Source organism: Vulpes lagopus, chromosome 10 (assembly GCF_018345385.1).
Source record: "Vulpes lagopus strain Blue_001 chromosome 10, ASM1834538v1, whole genome shotgun sequence".
NCBI classification, from domain to species: domain Eukaryota; kingdom Metazoa; phylum Chordata; class Mammalia; order Carnivora; family Canidae; genus Vulpes; species Vulpes lagopus.
Genome location: NC_054833.1, coordinates 68,001,873 through 68,023,916, shown reverse-complemented (window position 1 = coordinate 68,023,916; position 22,044 = coordinate 68,001,873). Strand labels below are relative to the sequence as shown.

The 22,044-nt window shown below is 49.1% G+C and overlaps 1 protein-coding gene across 8 annotated transcripts in view; it reads right to left on the bottom strand.

Annotated features, from left to right (window-relative positions):
• Nucleotides 1-22,044, bottom strand: part of TOM1L2 (target of myb1 like 2 membrane trafficking protein) — a 118,952-nt gene that overhangs the window by 40,105 nt on the left and 56,803 nt on the right. For 7 of the 8 annotated variants that reach the window (XM_041772270.1, XM_041772271.1, XM_041772272.1 and 4 more), the window contains exons 2-4: nucleotides 19,165-19,249; nucleotides 11,332-11,410; nucleotides 4,512-4,661 (exon numbers count right to left, since the gene is read on the bottom strand). In XM_041772270.1, the coding sequence (XP_041628204.1) occupies nucleotides 4,512-4,661; nucleotides 11,332-11,410; nucleotides 19,165-19,249 (314 nt within the window). Of the gene's footprint in view, nucleotides 1-4,511; nucleotides 4,662-11,331; nucleotides 11,411-13,812; nucleotides 13,949-19,164; nucleotides 19,250-22,044 lie in introns of those variants that run through there. The other variant, XM_041772276.1, reaches the window with a different exon arrangement.

Below are 22,044 nucleotides of genomic sequence, written 5' to 3'. Positions count from 1 at the left end.
GCACAGGGCCTCTGGAGTACACAAGCCTAAGGGTGTCTCTTTTGGGGAGTCTGGGGGATATGGGGCGGCTATGGATGGCTAGAGCACAGCCAGAGGATCCAGATGCTTCCATGAGAGGAGGGAAGGAATGTGGGGACAAGGGATAGGCATCCACTGATTCTCTTCAGAGAATCCCCTAGAGGGCTGCTGATGGCAAACATGTGCCAGTAGAAATGGCCACGGCCCCTGTGTGGCCAATCTCAGGCTGACAATGCCTGTGATCAGCATCCCAGGAAAGCAATCAGAAGGCACGGTGGGCTAGAAGCCAGGAGGACATGCAAGGACAAGCATCCATTTCCCTCTAGGCAGAGAGACCTGTCAGAAAAGCTGGTATGGAGACAGACCCCCTCTCTGCTCTCACCATAAGGGAGTAAAATCAAAGGGACAGTGAGCTCAGGCCGATGCCTGGTAATCAGAGCCACAGGTCCCACCTTTAAAGGAGCTCCAACCATGTTTCTTGGGTCAGAGATGGGGGTGGGGAGTGCTTCTCTAATTCCTTGGCCTTAAAATATTTGAGGCTGCCCCTCAAATATTCCAAAGCCAGTTCAAGTCCTCCCTGGTTAGGCCCTGGCCCTCTATCAGCTGCAAGCCTGTTTCTCCAAAAAATCACCAGCTCCCCAGGGGCAGGGCTGGGACTGGCCTGGTTCCACTTCCTGGCAGCTGGGATCCGAAGAGCACCGAGAAGTATCTGGATGACGAGGATTATGAGGAAGAAGCTGCCATGGCTCTGGCACCCACACATTTAACTGAACCTCTTTTCAGTCTAGCTGCATTTCTCTGATGGCCTGCTGCCTACTCACAGGCTGGCAGGAGGGCCAGGGATCTGTCGCCTCCATCCCCACTCTTGCATCATGGCAGGAACAGCACTCTTAGGGGAGTATTAGACTCTTAGGGGAGCCCGCCCAGTTCTTAAAAAGTATATTCAACAGGTAAATAAAATCATCCGCTTTCTCCAAAGAGTTAAGAACAGGTTGACAAGATGTAATATGTCCACATACTCATCAGATGAGCTTTCACGAGGATGCGTTGGTGAAAATGTTATGCAACTAAAGTTTTTGCGCGCTGGCAGGAAAGAATGGCAGGTCCTCACTGGTGTAACCAATAAACTGGAGCTTGGCCATGCCCCACCACCCAGCAATTCCACTCCCAGCTATGTGGCTGACCCACATGAAACCACTAATATTTTACCATTATTCACCAACAAAGATGGCAGTGTCATGTATCTGAATTAATGCAGATCTAACAGAAATGAATACACATGCTCACCACAAGACACCTCCTAGATGTTCACAGCAGCATTTTTTATAATGGCTCCAAACTGGGAACACCAAGTCCTGAGCATCAGTAGGAAGGATAAACAAACCATGGCACATTCACCCAGAGGGATCTGGGCACAGCGATGTGAACAAGGGGAATGGAAAGCCTATGGCCATACCCAATGATGACGTGAGGCCTGCAAACAAGGTGCAGCCAGACACACAGACATAACAGAGTGCTCATTGCAGAGTCCACACAGGGCAAGTTCAAGAACAGGAAAAATCCATCCCAGCTGGGAGGTGAGGTGATCCCCCCAGGAGATGGGGGGCTCTTTGGGTGCAGGTCATATTCTGCTTGATGACACAGGGGCTGGTTTAGATGGGTATATTTGGTTTGTAAAATCTTATCACATTGTACATGCGAGTTTAATGTGTGATCTCCTGTACATATATTAGAATTCAATAAAAAGGAAAGAAAAGGCTGAACATCCTATTTGTTCTTTTGTCCAGCCCATTACAGAAGCCATCTGCCAACTCTGAATGCTATCAGCTTTATACTGTTGGGTGGCCATGACCAAAGACAAAAGTTCTTCAGGAAGTTTCAAAACCTGGAGAGGAGAACCCTCCCTGGGCAGGTAAGCAAGGCTACCCAGAACTACCCTTATCCAAAGCCCTTGGTGTTTTCCCAGCTGGACCAAGTGACTGTCCAGTGCATCCTGGTGGGACAAGGAGCCTGCAAGGCCCTCAGGGGCCCATCCTGCTCCAGCCCCTGCAGGGGGGCACACATGCTGCTGCCATAGGGGGTAGGAGTAGTTCTCACAACATGGGTACCAACCACTGCAGCCACCAATGGGCTGATCTCAGACTCCAGACTGGGAGTAGGGAGCAGGGACACAGGTCTCCACTTTACAGATAAAGAGGTAGAAGCCCAGAGAAGTTAAAATACCTGCTGAAATTACATAGCTGGGAGAAGCAGTGCTGAGAGTAGGCAGTGACCCTGACAGGACAGCCATAGCCAGTACACAAGGCTCTCCGTGCCTTCAGCCAGGGAGCCCCCCAGCCAACAGGGGCAGGGCAGATCACAAGCCTAGCCATGGCCGTGCTTGACAGGGGTGGCCAACCACCCACCGGGCCTGACCCCAGGAAGTGCTCCTTTCAGGTGGAGGAGGTGGTGGTTTGTATCTGTGTGTGTGTGTGTGTGTGTGTGTGTGTGTGTGTGAGAGAGAGAGAGAGAGAGAGAGAGAGCAGGGGGGAGAGACATGGAGACACACCAGGTGGGCAGAATGAAGAGATAGGGACCACCTAAGGAAACATGGAGGGGCTCTGCTATCACCCATACTCCTCCCCTTAGAGCTTCAGCAAACTACACCCACCCATTTGTTAAGAAAAGCAAATTACTGAACACCTACTCTACACAGCAACTGCTCTAGACCCCAGGGATATAACATCCCTGGACTCTCAGGGAACTCAGAGTGAGGCAAATGACAGAACAGAAGTGGAGAAGACCACAAAAGAGGGTGAAAGGAGAGAGGGAATACTGTAAATCTTGGGGTGGGGAGGCCTCTGGGGGCTGTTGGAATGATGGAGAGGTTACTCAGATAGAGGACCTAGGAAAGAATAGACAGAGCGAGCTGAGCCCTTGGTAAGGGCCACAACTTTCCTTTCCAGCCTCAGGTGCCACCACCACCTCAAAAGCCCCTATGCTCAGCCCTGATCACAGTGCCTTCTGCCTACCCCCTGCCCCACTCCTTGGCGCTGAGGCTCTAGCTGCCCTCCACCATAGGACCACTGTGCTGGTTGACATGTATCACCAGGGGGCTCCATCTGCAGACACCCAGCTCAGAAATGTTCCCCACTGCCTATAGGACAGAGCACCAACTGTCAGTACAAGCCCTTGACCATCCCTCTGGCCTCATCTTCTAGCCCCAGACATTCTTAATTACACACAATGGTTTTAAAGAATCCTTTTCTGGGGCGCCTGGGTGGCTCAGTCCTTTAAGCATCTGCCTTTGGCTCAGGTCATGATCCCAGTGTCCTGGGATCAAGCCCCATGTCAGGCTCCCTTCTCCTGGAGAGCCTGCTTCTCCCTCTGCTCCCCATTCCTGCTGTCACTACCTCTGTCTCTTTCTCTCAAATAAACAAAAAAAAAAAAAAAAATTTTTTTTTTTTTAAAGCATCTTCTCTTCAAGAGGTGCAGCTTCATTTCCTGACTCTTGAGGCTGGACTCCCTTCTAACAAATGGAATAGGACAGAAAAGATGATGCATAATCTCTCAGACTCAGTCCCCAGAGGCACTGCAGTTTCTCTTCCACTCTCCTTTGGACTGCCTGCTTTAGGGAAAACCTGCTGCCATGTTATAAGGACACTCAGGAGTCTACACAGCAAGAAACCCAGGCCTCCTACCAATAGTCAGCAAGGAACTGGGGCCTCCTGCCAACAGCCCTGTGGCAAGCCACCTGGACGTGGCTCCTCCAGCTCATCGAGCTTGCAGATGAGGCAATTCTGGCTGACGTCTTGCCCACAACCTCCTGAGAGCTCCTGAGCCAGAAGCACTCACTTAAGTTGCTCCTGAATTCCTAACCCACAGAAACAAGGAAGTCATAAACATTTGTTGTGTGAAGCCTCTAAGTTTTGGGGTAATTTGTTACACAGCCATTAATAATGAACAAATCCCGAATGTGTCAACTGCTGTCTCTGATGCACATGCTAGTCCCTTTGCCTGTGCTACTTCTCACACTCTGACCTTTCCATCAAGCTTCTTACCTCCAGGGTCCAGCAGAAATGACATCTCCTCAGTGAATCACTCCTTATCACCGTCTCCCTGGATCCCACCCCCACTTGCTGCCAAGCTGGCCCTGACCCTATGCCTTGCCAGCCCTGCAAATGGCTCTAGCACAGTCATTCCTACTCCACACTGTCCCTGATGGCTCAGAGGCCTGTCGGGGTGGGGGTGGGGAACCCCCACCCACCCCTGGGGGCAATAGAGAGCCAGGCACCCAGAAAACCAGTGAAGGCTCTCTCAACTGGCTTGAGAGCTCCCTCTCAGGCTTTTATTCCAGTGGGATGAGCATAGAAACATAAGCATTTTGCAACAAGTATTTAAACCCAGGAGGGCCTCCATTCTTCCCTCCAAATGATGGGAAAGCACGAGGACCCACAGCTAAGGGGCCCCATCTCAGTGGGTCCCAACAAACTAGACAAGGGGAGCTCACCTACCTGAATCAGAGCAAGCACCTTGTCCTGCACAATGGTGGGAGGGTTGTTCTTGGGAGAGATGATTTTGACGAGGACGCTGTCAATGAAATCCCGGTTGGCCACGAGAATGTGGAAGCGGTGGCCACAGTTCTTCACACATGTCTCCAGCACCTAAGGAGAGGGGAGAGGAAGGAGGGGTCACCACAATGAGTTGAGTTGCTGAGTTTCCACCCTGACCCCACCTCTTCCTTCTTCCACGTGGTTCCACCATTTCTTCCAGAGTCACACTGGGATGGCATTGCATCCCTTCACTCTAATTCAGGCGTCCCTTGCTGACTAAAGTCGCCTGTGCCTGCACAATAATCAGGCAATTAGTTGGTAATTGAGGCACCAGTTTTGCATGAGAAGGATGCTGGTGTTTTAATGAGATCAAAATGACTGAGCGGTCCCTGAAAATTAGCATTTTAACTCCTCTCTCCCAGCTTCTGGGTGTGAGACGTTAGCCAGTGGGACTCAGACTCTGACAGAGAGGGCTGCTGTGACAGCCTGAATTGCCCCGTGAATTATTGGCCTTTGTATATGAGTAAGCAAACACACACGCACTCACCTTGACACATACACACACATGAACACGTCCCACACAACCCTGCCTCTGCAACTAATATTGGCAATGAATAAGGATTTTCTTCTTTTAATAAATGGTTTGTGGGCCTCAGCTGCCAGTCAGCTTCAAGGTCCATGTTCACACACCCTGCTCGCTCCTCCCTTGTCTAGAAAAATGAAGTAGGCAGGCCTTAGCCACTCAAAAGCACAGCACATGTGGGTTCTGGCCAGATGGCCAGTGTGGGCTTGAATCTCAGCTCTGCCACTTCCTCCCTAAATGGCCCAGGACCAGCTGTCTGAGCCTCAGCTTCCTCATCCGTGAAGTGGGCACATGAATGCCCCCTTGTGGGACCCCAGTAAGGATAAGAAAGTATATTTGAAGCACCTAGCACACTGCCCTGCATGGCGTTGCAGGGCAGTAAATGAGGACTATGATGATATGATTGCCATTTAGGAGGCTGCTGTACACACCCAAGGAAAGGGAAAGGGGAGAGGCCCCCTGGAATTCAGGGGTAGCAACTGGAGGGTCTCTCCAGCGTTGAACACAGCTTTCTGAACTTCTCAGCACTTCTCAGCACTCAGCACTCTGTAAACCAACCCATACAATCACCTGGCCCTTCCCACACCAGCATACCCCAGTGCCACAGTCAACTAGTGGGGAATGTCTCCTTGGAATGTGACCAACAACAGGGGACATTTCTGACTGCCTGAGTATTTTCAGTGACCCAAACAACTGACCACTGGTTGTCTTATGCAGGGCTGGGTTCCTATAAGGAAGCATTACCTTGCCAAAGCATGGCAATCGGGAAAGGACCACACTCTTAACGCTAATGGAAAGTGGACTACAAGCCAGCACCATGCAGGAGCCTCCACATTATGTACCATTTCATTCCAGTCTTACAACAAATTAATTCTCTTTAAATAGATCGACCTTCTCTGGACCCCTTGTTTCCTCACCCACAATGAGGCCACAGGGCCACCCCATCCCCCAGGTCTCCTCCAAAATCAGCTGGGAGTTCCCTCAGATGACAGGCAACATGTGCCAGATTTCTTGTTCCTTCATCTGCTCCTGGAAATAGCCCTGTAAGGTGGATATTATCCCATTTTAGAGTAACAAAGGTGAGGCCTGGAGATGTGAGTAACTTCACTGAGGAGGCCACAGCTGGCATGTGCGCCCTGCCTGGCAGCCACAGAGCCAGTCAATACGGTTCCTTTCCCCACCGCCAGCCTGTACTGTGGGAGGCTCCAGGTTCTACTTGGCTTGCCAAGGGAGACCTTGAAGCTCAGTGTCCTCAGGTCACCAAGGTTTTCCTCAGCCAAGAGGACATTCTCTTAGCCTCTGCACGTGCCTGATTCCAGGTGACCACAAGGCAACCAGCATTCACTCTCACAGTGACCACAGGTGCTGCAGAGAGGATCCAGAGGGGTTCTTCTTGCTCTCTGGGAACTCACAGTTTCCCTTCTTTCTAGGATTCTCTAAAACCCTCTCCTAACTTTGCCTATGCAGGCATTGGGCTGCTAGGGTCAAGGCATGTGGCAGGAAGAATGGTTTATTTTGAGGAGCTAGTGGGAAAGGGAAAGGCAGGAGGAAAAAAGGCATGGTGAGAAAAAACATGGGAAAAAGAAGAGGAGGAAGGCCAACATGGCAGGGCAGCTGTGGCTCTGCCATCATGCTCAGGGCAACAGTGGGCCAGGACACCCAACTCACTTTTGGGGAGCACATCCTGATATCTTCCAAGATGGCAGACTTTAAAGTCAGGAGGGCCCTCCCTGGCTGGCAACGGCTATTTAGCCACTTCAGGGACTCTGCCAAAAATGCCATTGGTAAATCGGTTCCTATAGGTTCTAGGGCATGAAACACACAGCAGCTTTTTTCCAGCAGTCAAAGCCCATGGGGTATAAAAGGTGCCTCTAAGCAATCAGATATGGCCATTTCAAGTCAATACACTGAGGCCCAAGCAGAGAGCCTCTCCAGAACTCCGACAAACTCCTGTTTGGGGTAATATTAATATCTTTGTGAAAGTCCCACAAGAAACAAGAGGAATGAGAGCAACTAATAGAACAAGCGAAGACAAAGACAGAGAAGCCATAAAAGTAGACATAAGATCAGACAATGTGCACCAGGCTGGAGCCTTTGGTGTAGGGACAAGGGATCTGCAGCTGTCGGAAGTCTCCCAAAGGCATCCCTGGATTTGCAAAGACCTGACCACATCAACAAACAAGCAAAAAAAAAACAGGAATAAATTTAACCAAAGAGGTGAAAGTTCTGTACCCTGAAAATTATAAGACACTGATGAGAGAAATTAAAGGAGCCACAAATAAATGGAAAGATATCTCATGTTCATGGATTAGAAGAATTAATATTATTAAAATGTCCATACTCCCCAAAGCCATCTACAGATTTCACAGAAATAAGAGAAATGATTCTAAAATTCACATGGAACCAGAAAAGACCCTGAATAGCCAAAGCAATCTTGAGATAGAAGAATAAAGGTGGAGACATCATACTTCCTGATTTCAAACCATATTACAGAGGTATAATAATCATAACAGTAAAAAAAAATCATAACAGTATGGTACTGGCAAAAAAAAAACCAATGGAACAGAATTGAGAGTTCAGAAATAAACACATATGTACATATATGGTCCACTAATATTTGATAAGAGAGGTATGACAATTCAATGGGGAAAGGACAGTCTCTTTTACAAACAGTGTTGGGACAACTGGATAACCACACAGAGAAGAATAGAATTGCACTCCTATCTTACATCACTCACAAAAATTAACTCAAAATGGACTAAAGACTTAAATTTAAGACCCCAAACTGTAAAACTGCCAAAAGATGACACAGGGAAAAAAGTTTCTTGACATTAGTCTTGACAAAGATTTTTTGGATGTGAAACCAAAAACAAAGGCAACAAAAATGAAAATAAACAAATGGAACTATGTCAAACTAAAAAAGTTTTGCACAGCAGAAGAAACAATCAGCAAAATAAAAAGGCACTCTACAGAATGAGAAAAAATATTTGCAAACCATGTATCTAATAAGGGGTTAATATAAAAAATATATAAGGACCTTAAACAACTCAAGAGCAAAAAAACTATCCCCAAACAAACCAAAAACCTAAAACCAATCCAATTACAAGTAGGCAAAGGTGGGGCATCTGGCTGGCTCAGTCAGAGCATTTGACTCTTGATCATGGGGTCATGAGTTCGAGCCCCAAGATGGGTGTAGAAATTACTAAAAATAAACTTTAAAAAATGGGCAAAGGACCTTAAACAAACATGTTTTCAAGGAAGATGCACAAATGGCCAACAGGCACATGAAAAGATGTTCAACATCACTAATCATCAGGGAAATGCAAATCAAAACCACAATAAGGGATCACTTCACACTTGTTAGAATGGCTATTATTAAAAAGACAAGAGACAAGTGTTGGCAAGGATGTGGAGAAAAGGGAATCCTTGTGCACTGTTGGTGGGAATGTAAATTGGTGCAGCCACTATGGAAAACACTATGGAAGCTCCTAAAAAAAACGGGCTCTTAAAACAACACAAAACAAAACAAACAAACAAACAAACAAACAAAAAACATGATCCAGCAATCCCACTCTTGGGTATATATCTAAAAGAAATGAAAACAGGATATCAAAGAAGTATCTGTACCCCTATGTTCACTGTGGCTTTATTCACATAGCCAAGACATGGAAATAGAAGTATCCACTGATGGATAACTGTATAAATAAAATTTGATAGATGTCTGATATTTCTTTATCCATGTACACACACACACACACACACACACACACACTGAAATAATATTCAGCCATAAAAAGGAAGGAAATCCTGCCTTTTGCGACAACATGGATGGACCTTGAGGTCATTACACTAATTGAAATGAGTCAAATACAGAAAAACAGATACCCAATATGTCACTTAAATGTGGAATCTAAAAAAGCTGAACTCATAGCAACAGAGAGTAGAATGGTAACTGTAGGGGAGGGGAAATGGGGAAATGTTGGTCAGAAGGTATGAGTTCCCAGCTACAAGGTAAGTAAGCTCTGGGGAGCTAATATACAGTATTATGACTACAATTAACACTGTAGTATATACTTGACAGTTAAGATATTAGATCTTTTTTTAAAATATTAATTTTAGAGAGAAAGTGAGTGAATGTTTTGAGAAAGAGAGAGAGAGAGAAAGCCTAAGCATGTGCATGTGCGCATGTGCACGTGCACATGCGCACAAACCAAGGGAGGGGCAGAGGGAGAGAGAGAAAGAATCCTCAGGCAGACTCCCCTCTGCATGGGGAGCCTGACACAGGGCTTAATCCTAGGACCCTTAGATCCTGACCTGAGCAGAAATCAACAGCTAGACGCTCAACTGAGCCACCCAGGAGTCCCAAGAAATTAGATCTTAAATGCTCTCCCCTCCTTCTCCAACAAAGGTAATCATGTGAGGGGATAGAGGGATTTCCTGACCTTATGGTGGTAATCATTTTGCAATATATGTGTGTATCATCACATTGTATATCTTAAACTTACATATGTTATATGTCAGTATCTCAACAAAGTTGTTGGAATAATAGTAATAATAGCAATAAACCTAACCACCAGGAAAGGCTCAATGATGTTCACCATTTTCTTTCAGAAGGAAGTAAAAACAGAGACCACTTAAGAAAGATTTCCAGGGGTGCCTGAGTGGCTCAGTGGTTTAGCGCCACCTTCAGCTCAGGTTGTGATCCTGGAGACTGGGGATCGAGTCCCACATGGGGCTCCCTGCGTGGAGCCTGCTTCTTCTCTGCCTATGTCCCTGCCTCTCTCTGTGTCTCTCATGAATAAATAAATAAAATTAAAAAAAAAAAAAAGAAAAAGAAAGATTTCAATTCTTGGGGGCCTGGGTAGCTTAGTCAGTTAAACATCAGACTCTTGGGTTTACCTCAGGTTGTGATCTCAGGGTCGTGAAATCGAGGCCCACACTGAGCTCCATACTCAGTGAATCTGCTTGAGATTCTCTCCCCCTCCCCCCACTCCCATGTGCACTTGCTCTCAGTCTCTCTAAAATAAATAAATAAAATCTTAAAAAAGAAAAAAGAAAGATTCCATCCAACAACATGGTTCCCATGAAGTTGGGTGTATAAAGGGGTATGTTTTAGATAACAGGAAAACGCCCTGATATGTTAGTGTTCATTCCCTGGTGATTTCAGTTACTGAGAACAATTCCTTTTGGGCATCACTCTGGGTTTAGTAAATGCCATGGATCAAATTCTGAGAAAAAAACCTGAAAGCTTTCAAGTCACTATACCTCAGCTGGTCTTTTTTTTTTTTTTCTTTATTATTCAAACCCCAATTCCCTGGCAGAGAAGGATCTCAAAATAAGTCTTGGGTTTTCACTTGGGTGAAGAATCCAGTTTCTCTGCTTTAAAAGGAAACATGTTATGGCTGTTTTGGATAAACAACAAACTACTGAAACCTGCAGAGAAGCCCACTGCTGACCTGTTGCAGCTTCCACTATAAGAACTCACCGTGGCCCCGATTTTGCCACATCTGAGTAACTGTAAGCTTTCCAGACAGAAATAACCCTCGGAGCAGCTGTCCCTTTGAGTTTCGTGACATTTTAAGAAAGGGCAAAAATCTGGTCTGTTTCTTCCTGAAAGGAGTCACTAGGCTGGCTTTTTCCAGAACCCCTGCACCAATGACTGCTTTGACTCCATAATCCACAGCTGGACACTCTGAGAACCCCCAGGCCTCTCTCCGAATTGATGGGATGATGAAATCAGTCTGGGAAGGTTACTGTAAGCAATCACTTTAACAGAAAAGCTCAGCACAGTCCCAGGCAGGTTCGGGGTGGATGGTAGCAGGTTTGTAAGGAGAGACCGGATGCCTAGGAAGGCAGCTAGTATGGCTGTGTCACAGAAGGACATCCACAGGCAGGCCTTTGACTTCTCTGCTCTGGGCTTCTGTATTAGTCAGTGCTGCCCATGCCTGATCTGCTGGTATGTACCAGCTTGCAGCCCATCCCCTCACTTCAGGGGAAAGCAGGAAAACCCAAAGGCACTGTGGGAAGGCTCTGCTACACTCTGCTGGTGCTCGCACCAAACCGTCCACAGGCCGTGGCTGCTGAAGGCTGTGCCGAGTGGACAGAGGGAAGGCCCTGCCTCTGGGAGTGGGGCAAGGCTGTGAATGTGGATTTCCTCAGCTGCTCTGCCCCCACCCTAACCCCGAGGGCAGCACTCACTGTTAATGCCAGCATGACCTCTCTGTAGTTCCGGTTCCCATTAAGCCGCTTCTTCAGGGCCCGAATGGCATCCTTTGGCCTAGAGAGAAGGACATATTAAAATCCTCACAAGTTCCAGTTGGGGCGCTTACCTTACACATTACTCCTATTTGTGTGAACCAGCACATACACAAGGCCATCTGTTATACACAAGATTCTAGGTGGCCATGTTTAGAAGCATAAAAGGCTGCAGACAAAAAAAAATCATCATTGTGAAGCAGATTAACCTTTAAAATTTTTTTTTTAACTTTTGTTTTTATTTCTAGTAATCTCTACACCCAACATGGAGCTCGAACTCATGACTCTTGAGAGCAAGAGTCACAGGCTCTTCCGACTGAGCTAGCCAGGTGCCCTAAAACAAGTTAATTTAAATCACACTTATCCATGCAATTGAACACTACATAGCTGTGAGAAAGGATAAAGACACTCCTTACATACCAATATGGAGCAAACTCAAAGAAATGTGAATAGAGTTGTGTGCAGAACAGTGCATAAAGTATGCTACTCTTTGGCTTATAGAAGGACAACATACATACACACATAGTACACATGTTAGCAGAGGGAAGAGCACCTCTGGAAGGAGCCCCAAGAAGCTGGTAACTTTGGCTGCCCCTTAGGAGAGGAATTGGGTGGCAGAGAGGAGCAAGTGAGGTTTTTCACTGGGCTGCTTTTGGCAGGTCTTTTGCATTTGCATCACATGCAAATATCTTTTATTCAGAATGATAACTAAGCCACTGGTGTGGCGGTACACTGAAGAAACAACAGACAGACATAGAAAAAAGAATGGCCAGCTCCTTGCTGAGGCCTGGATGTTCAGCTCCTCCTCAGTTCCATGGAACCCCTTTTTGCCCTGAGAAAACTTAATTAAGTCTCCCCAAAACCCAAAGAATTGTGTTTTTAGGTAGTGGAGCTAATGTGGATTCCCAGAGGCATGTTCATAAGCTGACTGGGACCTGGAACTCGTTCTTCCTTAAATCCCAGTTAGGGTGGGGAGTCAGGGTCCTCAACCAGCCCTCTTCTAGTAGGTGCAGCCCTTGGGTCTAACAAATCATTTAGTTTATTCTAAGCCAGGATCCAACAAAGCTGTGGGACTCATGGCTACCTCTGGCAGGAAACCCCTGCTCCCTGATGCCCCCAGTCCAGCTGCAGGCTGGCCCTCTGCTATCACCAATGGGCTCCAGCCTTCCCCTGATCAACATATCAGTCTATCTGGGTCTTTCAAAGGCTGACGATTTGTAAGTCAGGGACCTCCTATTCCTCCAGCTCTGAAACATTTATGCTTTCTTTACCAAAGGGAAAAGTCCTTTCAAGTACGTGTGAAGAATCTGGGGGGAGGGAGGGTGGATGCTCTGCTAATCAGTCTAACCTAGACAGAAATACACAGAAGCAAGCTAAGGCTTCCAGAAGACATTTAAATCACCCTGGGTCACCTAGTTCCCATCCCCAACATGAAACGTGGCTGCTTGCATGAATTCTTGGTTTCTGAGCCCAAAGGCTGATGGGACGAGGCTCTCTGGGGAACGGGTCCCTGCCAAGCATGTTTGCAGTATGGCTGCAGTTTCCAAACAGGGATGCTGATTTCTGCAAATATGGGACTTGACAAGCTCCTGGCTTTGAGGACTGTTTGTGGACTTGAGCTGGTGAAGGTCAGTGGCTGCTGGCCAAGAGCGTGGATTGACTTCCTCTCTCTCAAAGGCTCTGCCCAGCCACGGTCAGCCCCGACCCACGGCTGCCATCCCTCTCAATCCAGTTTCATCCCTCTCCTCTTGAACTTCCAGGGAGCAGAAAAATGGGAACAGCCTCCGAGGGCTGCAATCACTTAGAGCTCACAGAGCAGAGAGTGCACAGAGCTCTCCCAGTGTGGGGGTGATGGTGGTGGTGGAAAATCAGAGAGTCAGCAGGCTCCTGGGTTAGAGTTAAAATGGAAATTCATCGGCGGGAAGTACTGCCTCAGAGTGACTGGGTGAGCACAAAAGCAAGTATTTATCTCTCTCCCTGGGGGAGAAGCTTCAGAAAGGAAGATCAAAGTCATGTCAGAGGAATTGCAAAGTTTCCAGCAGCAGCAGCAGATTAGACAGCAAGGAGCTGGAAACGGGGAAAAGGAGAGAAGGAAGAGTCAAGAGCCAAGATGGAGCAGGGAGAAGGAGCAGGAGGGAAAGGGGCCCTGTGAGATGCCCCACTGCCTGGCAGCTTTCAGCAGAAAGCTCAGCACCCCAGGCCTCAGGATATGGCCTCTGGGCCATCCCCAGCCTCCCCAAGGTCTCCCTCACCCCAGACTCCTGAGAACCTTGCTTTCTAGTCATACTTGAACTCATCTTGTCCTGTGCCCCAGAACTGCTGCTTCTGAGCTGCTTTCTCCTCATTCCCTCTGAGAAGGATATGGCTGCCCCTCCTCCACCACCCCGGGACTCTTCCTCTTCCTCCCCTTTTCTCTGCCGCTACCTTGGTCTGTTGCAGTTATGGGGTGTTCACTCCTCCACACGCCCCCTCCTCCAGCTTAGAGACCGGGCACAAACATTCCTGGAGCAAGGGAAGGTCCACAGGTGGTCATGGAAACGAGCCAGGTCAGCTGATCCTTCTGGAGATACACATCAGAATCACCTGGGGAGCACGTGCCAAATCCACACACCTGGGCCTTAACTAGGAAGGTGCGGGCAAGGCGTGGCAAACCGGTTCTAAAACATTGCCGGGGGATCCCTGGGTGGCGCAGCGGTTTGGCGCCTGCCTTTGGCCCAGGGCGCGATCCTGGAGACCCGGGATCGAATCCCACATCAGGCTCCCGGTGCATGGAGCCTGCTTCTCCCTCCGCCTGTGTCTCTGCCTCTCTCTCTCTCTCTGTGACTATCATAAATAAATAAAAAATTTAAAAAAAAAAAAATTAAAACATTGCCGGGGGCAGCCCATGTGGCTCAGCGGTTTAGCGCTGCCTTCAGCCGGGGTGTGATCCTGGAGACCTGGGATTGAGTCCCTCGTCAGGCTTCCTTCATGGAGCCTGCTTCTCCCTCTGCCTGTGTCTCTGCCTCTCTCTCCTTCTGTGTCTCTAGTGAATAAATAAATAAAATCTTAAAAAAAAAACAATAATCACTGGTTATTAATGACCAACAATTCAAGGTATGAGGGATGGCCACGCAAGGCCTTAGGATGGAGGGCATCTCAGCCTTGGACATTTCAGGGAAAGCCCAAGGAGGGACCTATGGGGCAGTTCACCCAATCTGCACCCACCAGGACCACAACCTCCCAGAGGTGAAGCTCTGAATGACTAAGTGTAAGCAGAGCTTTGATGGCTGCAGCCAGGTCAATCTGTGCTTGCATCCTGCCTCTGCCCTTCCTAGACACACTGTGAGACCTCTGGCAAGTGACCAAACCTCTCTGGACCTGTTTCCTCAACATGGGCTGCCCCTACCTTCTAGGGCTGTTGCAGGGCACTGCACAAGCTGGTACAAGCCAGGGCTCCCGTAGCGGCCCAGTACACAAACGGCAAGCACTCAGAGAATGGCAGACAGGGTCAGGGCCATCAGCCTACAGAGGTCATCACCAAGGACTGGCCAGATAACACTACCGATGAAAGTGGTGAAGGAAGTCACGTGCAGTTTAAGTCCTTACCACGCAAGTCTTTTTTTTTTTTTTTTTTTTAAGATTTTATTTATTCATGAGAGACACAGAGAGAGAGAGGCAGAGACACAGGCAATAGGAGAAGCAGACTCCATGCAGGGAGCCCAACGTGGGACTCGATCCTGGGTCTCCAGGATCAAACTGCTGAGCCACCTGGAATGCCCAACCATGCAAGTCTTTAATGGATAAAGAGCAAATCCCTACGTAGAACACAGACATGGATACATACATAGGCAGACACTTCATAACTATTTACTACTTTAATCCTTACAATGAGCCTATGTGATAGGCAATATTGGTACCCACACTTTGTAAATGAGGACACCGAGGTACAGGGACACATGGCAAGGGAGCAGAGGGCCTAGAATTCTGGCTCCAGGCTCCATGCCCCTAATCCCACTATACTCCTGTTCCTATGTACATGTTGCACACCCTGCCCACCAGCCCAGATGTCCACCTTCCCCCTCTGACATCCACCCACCTCACCTGGCTGATGCCCCCATATGCAGCAAGACTCCACTTGGGTGTCACCTCTTCCCAGAAGTCTTTGCTGCTGACATTCCCAGAGCCAGCCAGCTGCTGTTGCTCTGGGCCCTCTGAGAGGCAGCTTCTCTTGGCACGCTGTGTTATGATTACGTTCTGCATTCCCCATCAGACAAAGTCCGTTAAGGACTTCCTTCTCTATTCTTATTTACCAAATGCTTGTCAAGAGTCAATTACATGTACACTGTGCTTGGTGTTGGTATAAAATGGTGCGTGAGACAGAGTTCTGCCCTCACGGAGTGCACAGTTGAGGGGGCGCTGTCAGGGGAGATGGCCACTCTCACAAACATCACACCGACATGTACATTTACATGGTGACAGTTGTGGTATAATAGAGGGTACTGTGAAATCACATCGGGGGGATCTGTCCCAATCAGGAAGAGAGGGGTGTCAGGGAAATGAGATTCAAACTGAACTCCAGTGAGTGACAGAACTGATCAGTGAAAGGGAGAGCTGAGAGGGAAAGAGAAGGATCCAGGACGAAAGCCCTAAAGCAGGAATGAGTTGAAGGGGTGCTGGACCATTAGCTGAACTTGGGAGTTTCTTTCCTGCTTAAGAAGAGATTTGACAATCACCTCACTGTAGAAGCCAAGATAGAAAATTGCCAGGTGTCCTTGAAGGGGTCTCATTCAAAACCCAAGGACCTAGAGCTTGGGCCACTTTAGGAAGAAGGTGAGTAAGTGCTGGGAAAGGAAGGTGACCCACCTCCTAGACCCTGGGAGGTGGAAGCTCCACTTTAACACATATTCATACATCCCCACATCCATGGAGAATTGCAAATGGGGTATAGGAAGCATGGAAAGTCCAAGGAACTGAAAGATCAATGGGGCTGGAGGATGACGACAAGGGGAGAGGGCCCCAAGGGGAGCAGCAGAGGGACCAGGTTACCACACAGGATCCACTGAGGGTTTGGACCCTGAAAGAAGGCTCCTTAGCAAGGAGCAACTTGATGAGTTTCTAAGAGGCGGTCAGTGGACAAAAGGAAAAGGGGAAATGGTAGAGAGACCACTTGGAGGATACAGCCTGACTCTAGGGATGCCAGAGGAATAAGGCTCTTTACCCCTGACCTGAACCACCATTCCAAATACTCCCTCCCCAAGTAGCACTTCCTCCTCACTCTTCCTGTTCCCCAGATGGCTTGTGTCCCCAACACACTGCCCTTTCATCCTCTCATCTATACATCACCTTCTCTTCCTGCCCTACTGAGGCCCAGACCAAAGCCTGCCCCCTGTGTCTGCTGGGCACACACCTTGGCCACGGCCTGTCCAGTGCCACCGGTTGAGCCCCTCAAGAGCAGCCAGGGAGCACCTTGGCATTTTAGAACCAGCTGCATCTCCATCTGTGGGGTCAATTAATGTGACTGGACAACTGGAGAAAGGAGGGCATGAGAGGGGGACATGAGAAAGAAAGGACCCCAGTGACTCTAATATCGGAAATGCACAGCCCCGAACAACTCTTGACCCAGCTGTGTGCCAGGCACCAAGGTGACCACCTACACTGAGAGGCAATATGCCATCTTTGAGGGAAGATGCCCAAACTTAAACCTCCAGGGCAGGCCCCTGCCCCCAGCTCCATATCCCTCTGCTCCTGGACAGGCAGCATCCCACCTGGGGCCTAGCAGGCAGCTCAGAGCTGACCTTCTGATCTCTGCCCCTCAGCCCACTCCCTCCCTGCGATAGCTCAGCCCTAAACACTGCAGTCCTCCTGACTCTTCTCTGCTCTCACACCCATGTCCACCTCTGCAAACCCCACTGGCTCATCCTTCTAAACTATTCTGAAGCTGATCATTCCTCTCTCCCTCCTCTACTGTCATCCAAGTCGAAACTGCCATCATCCCACATCTCCCAACTGGCTTCCCTCTTTCTACCCTCTGCCCTTCCCATCCCAGGCCAGGCCATTCCAAACACGGAAGCCAGGTGATCTCTTTAAAATGAACGTTAGACTTCGGGCGCCTGGGTTACTCAGTGGGCTGGGTGTCTGCCTTCAGCTTGGGTCGTGATCCCAGGGTCCTAGGAGCAAGCCCTGTATGAGGCTCTCTGTTCAGTGGGGGAGCCTGCTTTTCTCCCTCTGCCCCGCCCCCTGGCTCATGCTCTCTCTCTCAAATAAATAAATAAAACCTTTAAATAAATAAAATGAGCATTAGATCATGCCCCTCTCTGCTGAAATCTCCTCCCAAGTCAAGGCCAGAGCCCTCCAAAAATAAATAAAATGAGCATTAGATCATGCCCCTCTCTGCTGAAATCTCCTCCCCTCCAAGTCAAGGCCAGAGCCCTCCATTGTTTTTGGATGGGGGCATGTCTGACCCCTCCTCACTCTCTCCACTCTGGCCCCTCAAGCCTCTTGCTAGTCCTCAAACATACCACCCCGCCATCTGTCCCAGGACTGCTGTGCTTGCTGCTCCCTCTGCCTGGAAGGTTCTTCCCTGGTGTCATCCTCATACCTCACCCCCTCATCTCCTTCAAATCATTCTTCAATGTCACCTTCTTAAGTGAGGCTTTCCTTGACTCCTCCACTTAAAATTGCTGACTCCCAGGGGCATCTGGGTGACTCAGTCGGATAAGTGGCTGACTCTGGATTTCAGCACAGGTCATGATCTCAGGATGTGAGATCGAGTCCCGTGTCGGGCTCTATGCTCAGTGCAGGGTCTGCTCGGGATTCTCTCCTTCTGCCTTGAGCAAATGCATGCGCTCTCTAAATAAATAAATAAAATCTTTTAAAAATCCTGCTAACTTTCAGCCTTCACCCTCCCTAGCTTCACTTTGCTCCAGTCTTGTCACCAGCTGACCATGTAATGTGACCACATAATGTAACACATAATAGCTTCAAGGGCATCTGTCCTGCTCCCTGCCATGCCCTGGGCTCGCACACTAGGGCCCAGCATGAGGTAGTCACTCGGTAAATATCTGTTCACTAAAGGCAGGACCAGCTCCAGATTGTACACAGCAAAGCTGCAAGTGCCAGCACCCAGATGCAAGCCCAGGGTTGCCAGAGTCTGGCCTGTCCTCCTTGGCACTCTGGGGATGGCTGGAGAGGGCTTGGCTACAGTAAATACTGTCCTGTGTGGTGTGGGCAGAGGGCTGAATACAGACAAATCTGGAAAAATGTAAACAGGACGTAGCCGTAATGCACAAGAACCCACCCGGCAGTGCAGGGATGTGAAAGGGATGGCCCCTGCCAGAGACACTTGATGCTCTGTGCCTCACGTGGACCTTCTCCCTCTATGGACACCGTGGGGCCTCTCCCTCCTGCAGCTCCAGTCCAGCAAAGCAGGACAGAGATAGCCTCACGTTGGTGAAGGGGAGGCAGAGTCAGGGAGGAGGGCAGGAGGAGGTGATGAGCACTGGGGGACCAAGTAACCAGGAGACTTCATTTTCACTGTGATTCAAAGCAGGTCATTACAAGAGGGCGTCACTGCTGTAAGCCAAGCACTGCTGTTGCAGTGGGACTGGGAGTGGGAGTGGGCAGCATGAGAAAAGATAATGAAGAATGTCCATTTATTAAATGCCAAAACAAACAGCCTGGAAACAAAACACGAAGTAAAACACCACCACCCTAAAGCCCTGACAGGCTGTGAGTGACCCCCAGGAACCAACCAGCTTTACGGGAGATGGCAGGGGTGGGGGTGAGGGGCACACATACCCTTCCTCTGTCTCGTTGATAATGTCACAAATCTCCATGTTCAGTGTCCAGTCCTCGCTTTGCAGGGAGCCATCTGTTGCCTTTTCTGTAAAGTCAGAGAGAAGATGGATTTACATTTCTCCCAGAATAAGGGGGCCCTGGCAGGAAACAGGAAGGGACCAGAACCACCATATTCTCCCCACCAAGCAGATGGGCTAAGCCAACAGAGCAGTTCTAGGGGTGCTGCATTCACAAGGGAACATCCAGAGAGAGAGAGAGAGAGAGAGAGAGATCTGGCCCTGAGTTTTGCAAGATGAAAAGTTCTGGAGTTTGGCTGCATGACTGTGCAAATGTCCCTAACACTTAAAAAATGGCTAAGATGGCAATTTTTCTGTTATGTGTATTTTCACACAATTAAAATTTTCAAAAATTAAATTTAAAAAACCCTACAACTCCCTTAAGGTAGGCATTATTCCCCTCCACATTTAAAAGGAAGGAAACAGGCTCAGAAAGGTTGGTTATTTGGCCAGGATCTCATCATCTGATTGAAGCTTACTGGCATTCAGTCTCAGGTTGGTCTGTCTCTAAAGCCTAGACAGCTGCATGACACTGCCCCGCCTGCCGGCAAAGCTGGACTTCGGATCTGAAGTTACAGCTCAGACAAATTCTAAACCCTGTACACTTTATGAGAGGGTTAACATCACCACCATTTTGTTCCTATAACCCACACTTCCACTGCTACTCAAATAATAAAACAGATGACCTCCGCATATGCTGGAAGTGTCCTTGTTTTTTTTTTTTACATAACATACTAGAACTCACACATCCAAATGAAGGCTGCACTTGCAAGCAGTGACAACATGCTCCAAAAATATAGCTGTTGCTCAAAACATTTGTGCAACAGCTTTGGTCTGCATTTAAGAGCCTCATTGTTTTAATTTTTGCCAAAAAAGACACATCCCCAACTTTTCCACCCCGTTTATTAATCAACCAGAGTCCCCAGAGACTCCTGACCCCGTTGGAACAAGGAAACCCACCCACAAATGAGGAGGATCTGCCTCGGGCGAATGCTGGGCATGCAGCAGACTGGGCAGGGCACTGGGAGATTGGAGGAACCCTTGACCAAAGTCCACAATGGTGCCACGCTGGCAGGGCCAGAGGCAGTATTTGGGGGTGTGCCTACAACAAGAGGAGAGCATGTGCAGAGAGGGAGAAGAAGCCATGTCAGAGACTGTTCAAGGCAGACGGGACCCAGAGATGTTGCTCCCCTGTCCCATCCACTGCATGCATGTAGAAAACAGGGGCCACATCAGGAGAGCCACTTTGGGGTTGGGGGGTAGGGACAAGAGCCATGGTAGGAAGGGGAGCGGTAGGGATAGGCCTTCAGGAAGAATGGCTCGAAGCCCCAGTGGGCTTGGCCAGGAGAAGCAAAGGCTAAAGGCAGAGGCTACAGGAAGCGTGGGGGGACAGGCACAAGGCAGCACCTGGGACAGACACAGCAGAATGCTCTCTTGGCACTGGGCTTAAGCCAGGGGCGGGGGTTACAGCCAGCTTCCAGAGTGGGTAAGGGTGTGGGTGACAAGACTCGCGCCTCCAGCCCCTGCTCTCCCTGCCACTCCTCAGCTGTCCCTGCACAGCCCTCCCCTTCATGGTATCCGGCCCCAGAAGAGGTGATAGCCAATGAGGTCGCTGCACAGCAGGGGAGTGTCCGTGGCCACAAACACAGAGCACATCCTCATGATGAAGCCACTCTGCCTGCGGGTGTGGGCTTTCCACCCTTCTGAGCCAGCCAAGGGGACAGGCCATCTGGCCAAAGGACCATTCTGAGCTGGTCATCTGTCCCTGTCACAGCACCGGCTGCAACACGGCCTCACGAGGAAGAAAGTCTGTGACTGCACTTTGGTAGGGCCATAGGGACACTGTCTTGGGACGCTTAATGGAGGAAATATTAAATCAATGAAACCTCATTTCCAAGTTCGGTTTAGCAGCAGAATCCATTAACCTTATATTCACCCGCTCCCTTCCTCCAATAATACCAGGAAGGGGTTCAAAGGCATGATAACTTATCCTCTGGGTAGCGCGTTCTATTCAATTACTGGGATTCTGAGTTTCCAAGCTAAAAGATATATACTCGTTTTGATTATAAAGAATCAACCCAAAAAAGAATGCTGCTTTCTTTTCATTTTGCTGGAAATGCCACATAAATATGACCGTGGGTATTTGGCTCCGCTGAAACAGATGAGGGAGGTAAGGCTGACAAAGGAGCTCAAATCAGTTCTGATTTTTCTCCCCTCATGAAAGAATTCCCAGCAATGGGAACAAAGTTGTATTTGATTGCCCCTGGAACTGCAGCCACTCAATGCGGGCCTCCTCACTCCATCCGGTCCCCAGGCCAGAGGAAGCAAAATTCAATCTCATTTCTTTTGTCACGTAAATCGTCAAAACCTAAGATAAATCCTGGTGCAAGAGCAGAAACACAATGCTCCAGGGAGCAATGGGGCAAGTCATTCCCACTAGCCAGCCCTTGGGACAGATAAAGATCAAAACGCCAGTGACCCTGGCTGCAAAAGCTGACCTTTCAGAGTTCTCTGGTGAAATGCTAATGGCCAAGGGCTGCAGGACAGGACAGGACAGGGTAGGGCAGGGAGGGCAAGGCTGGGCTGAACAGAGCAGGGCACGGCAGGGCTGGGCAGGGCTAGACTGGGCAGGGCTGGGCAAGGCAGTGCTGGGCTGAACAGGGTAGGGCTAGGCCGGGCAGGTCTGGGCAGAGTAGGGCAAGGCAGGGCTAGGCAGGGCTTGACTGGATTGGACTGGGCAGGGCTGGGCAAGGCAGGGCTGGGCAGGACTAGACTGGGCAGGGCTGGGCAAGGCAGGGTTGGGCAGGGCAGGGCAGGCTGAGCA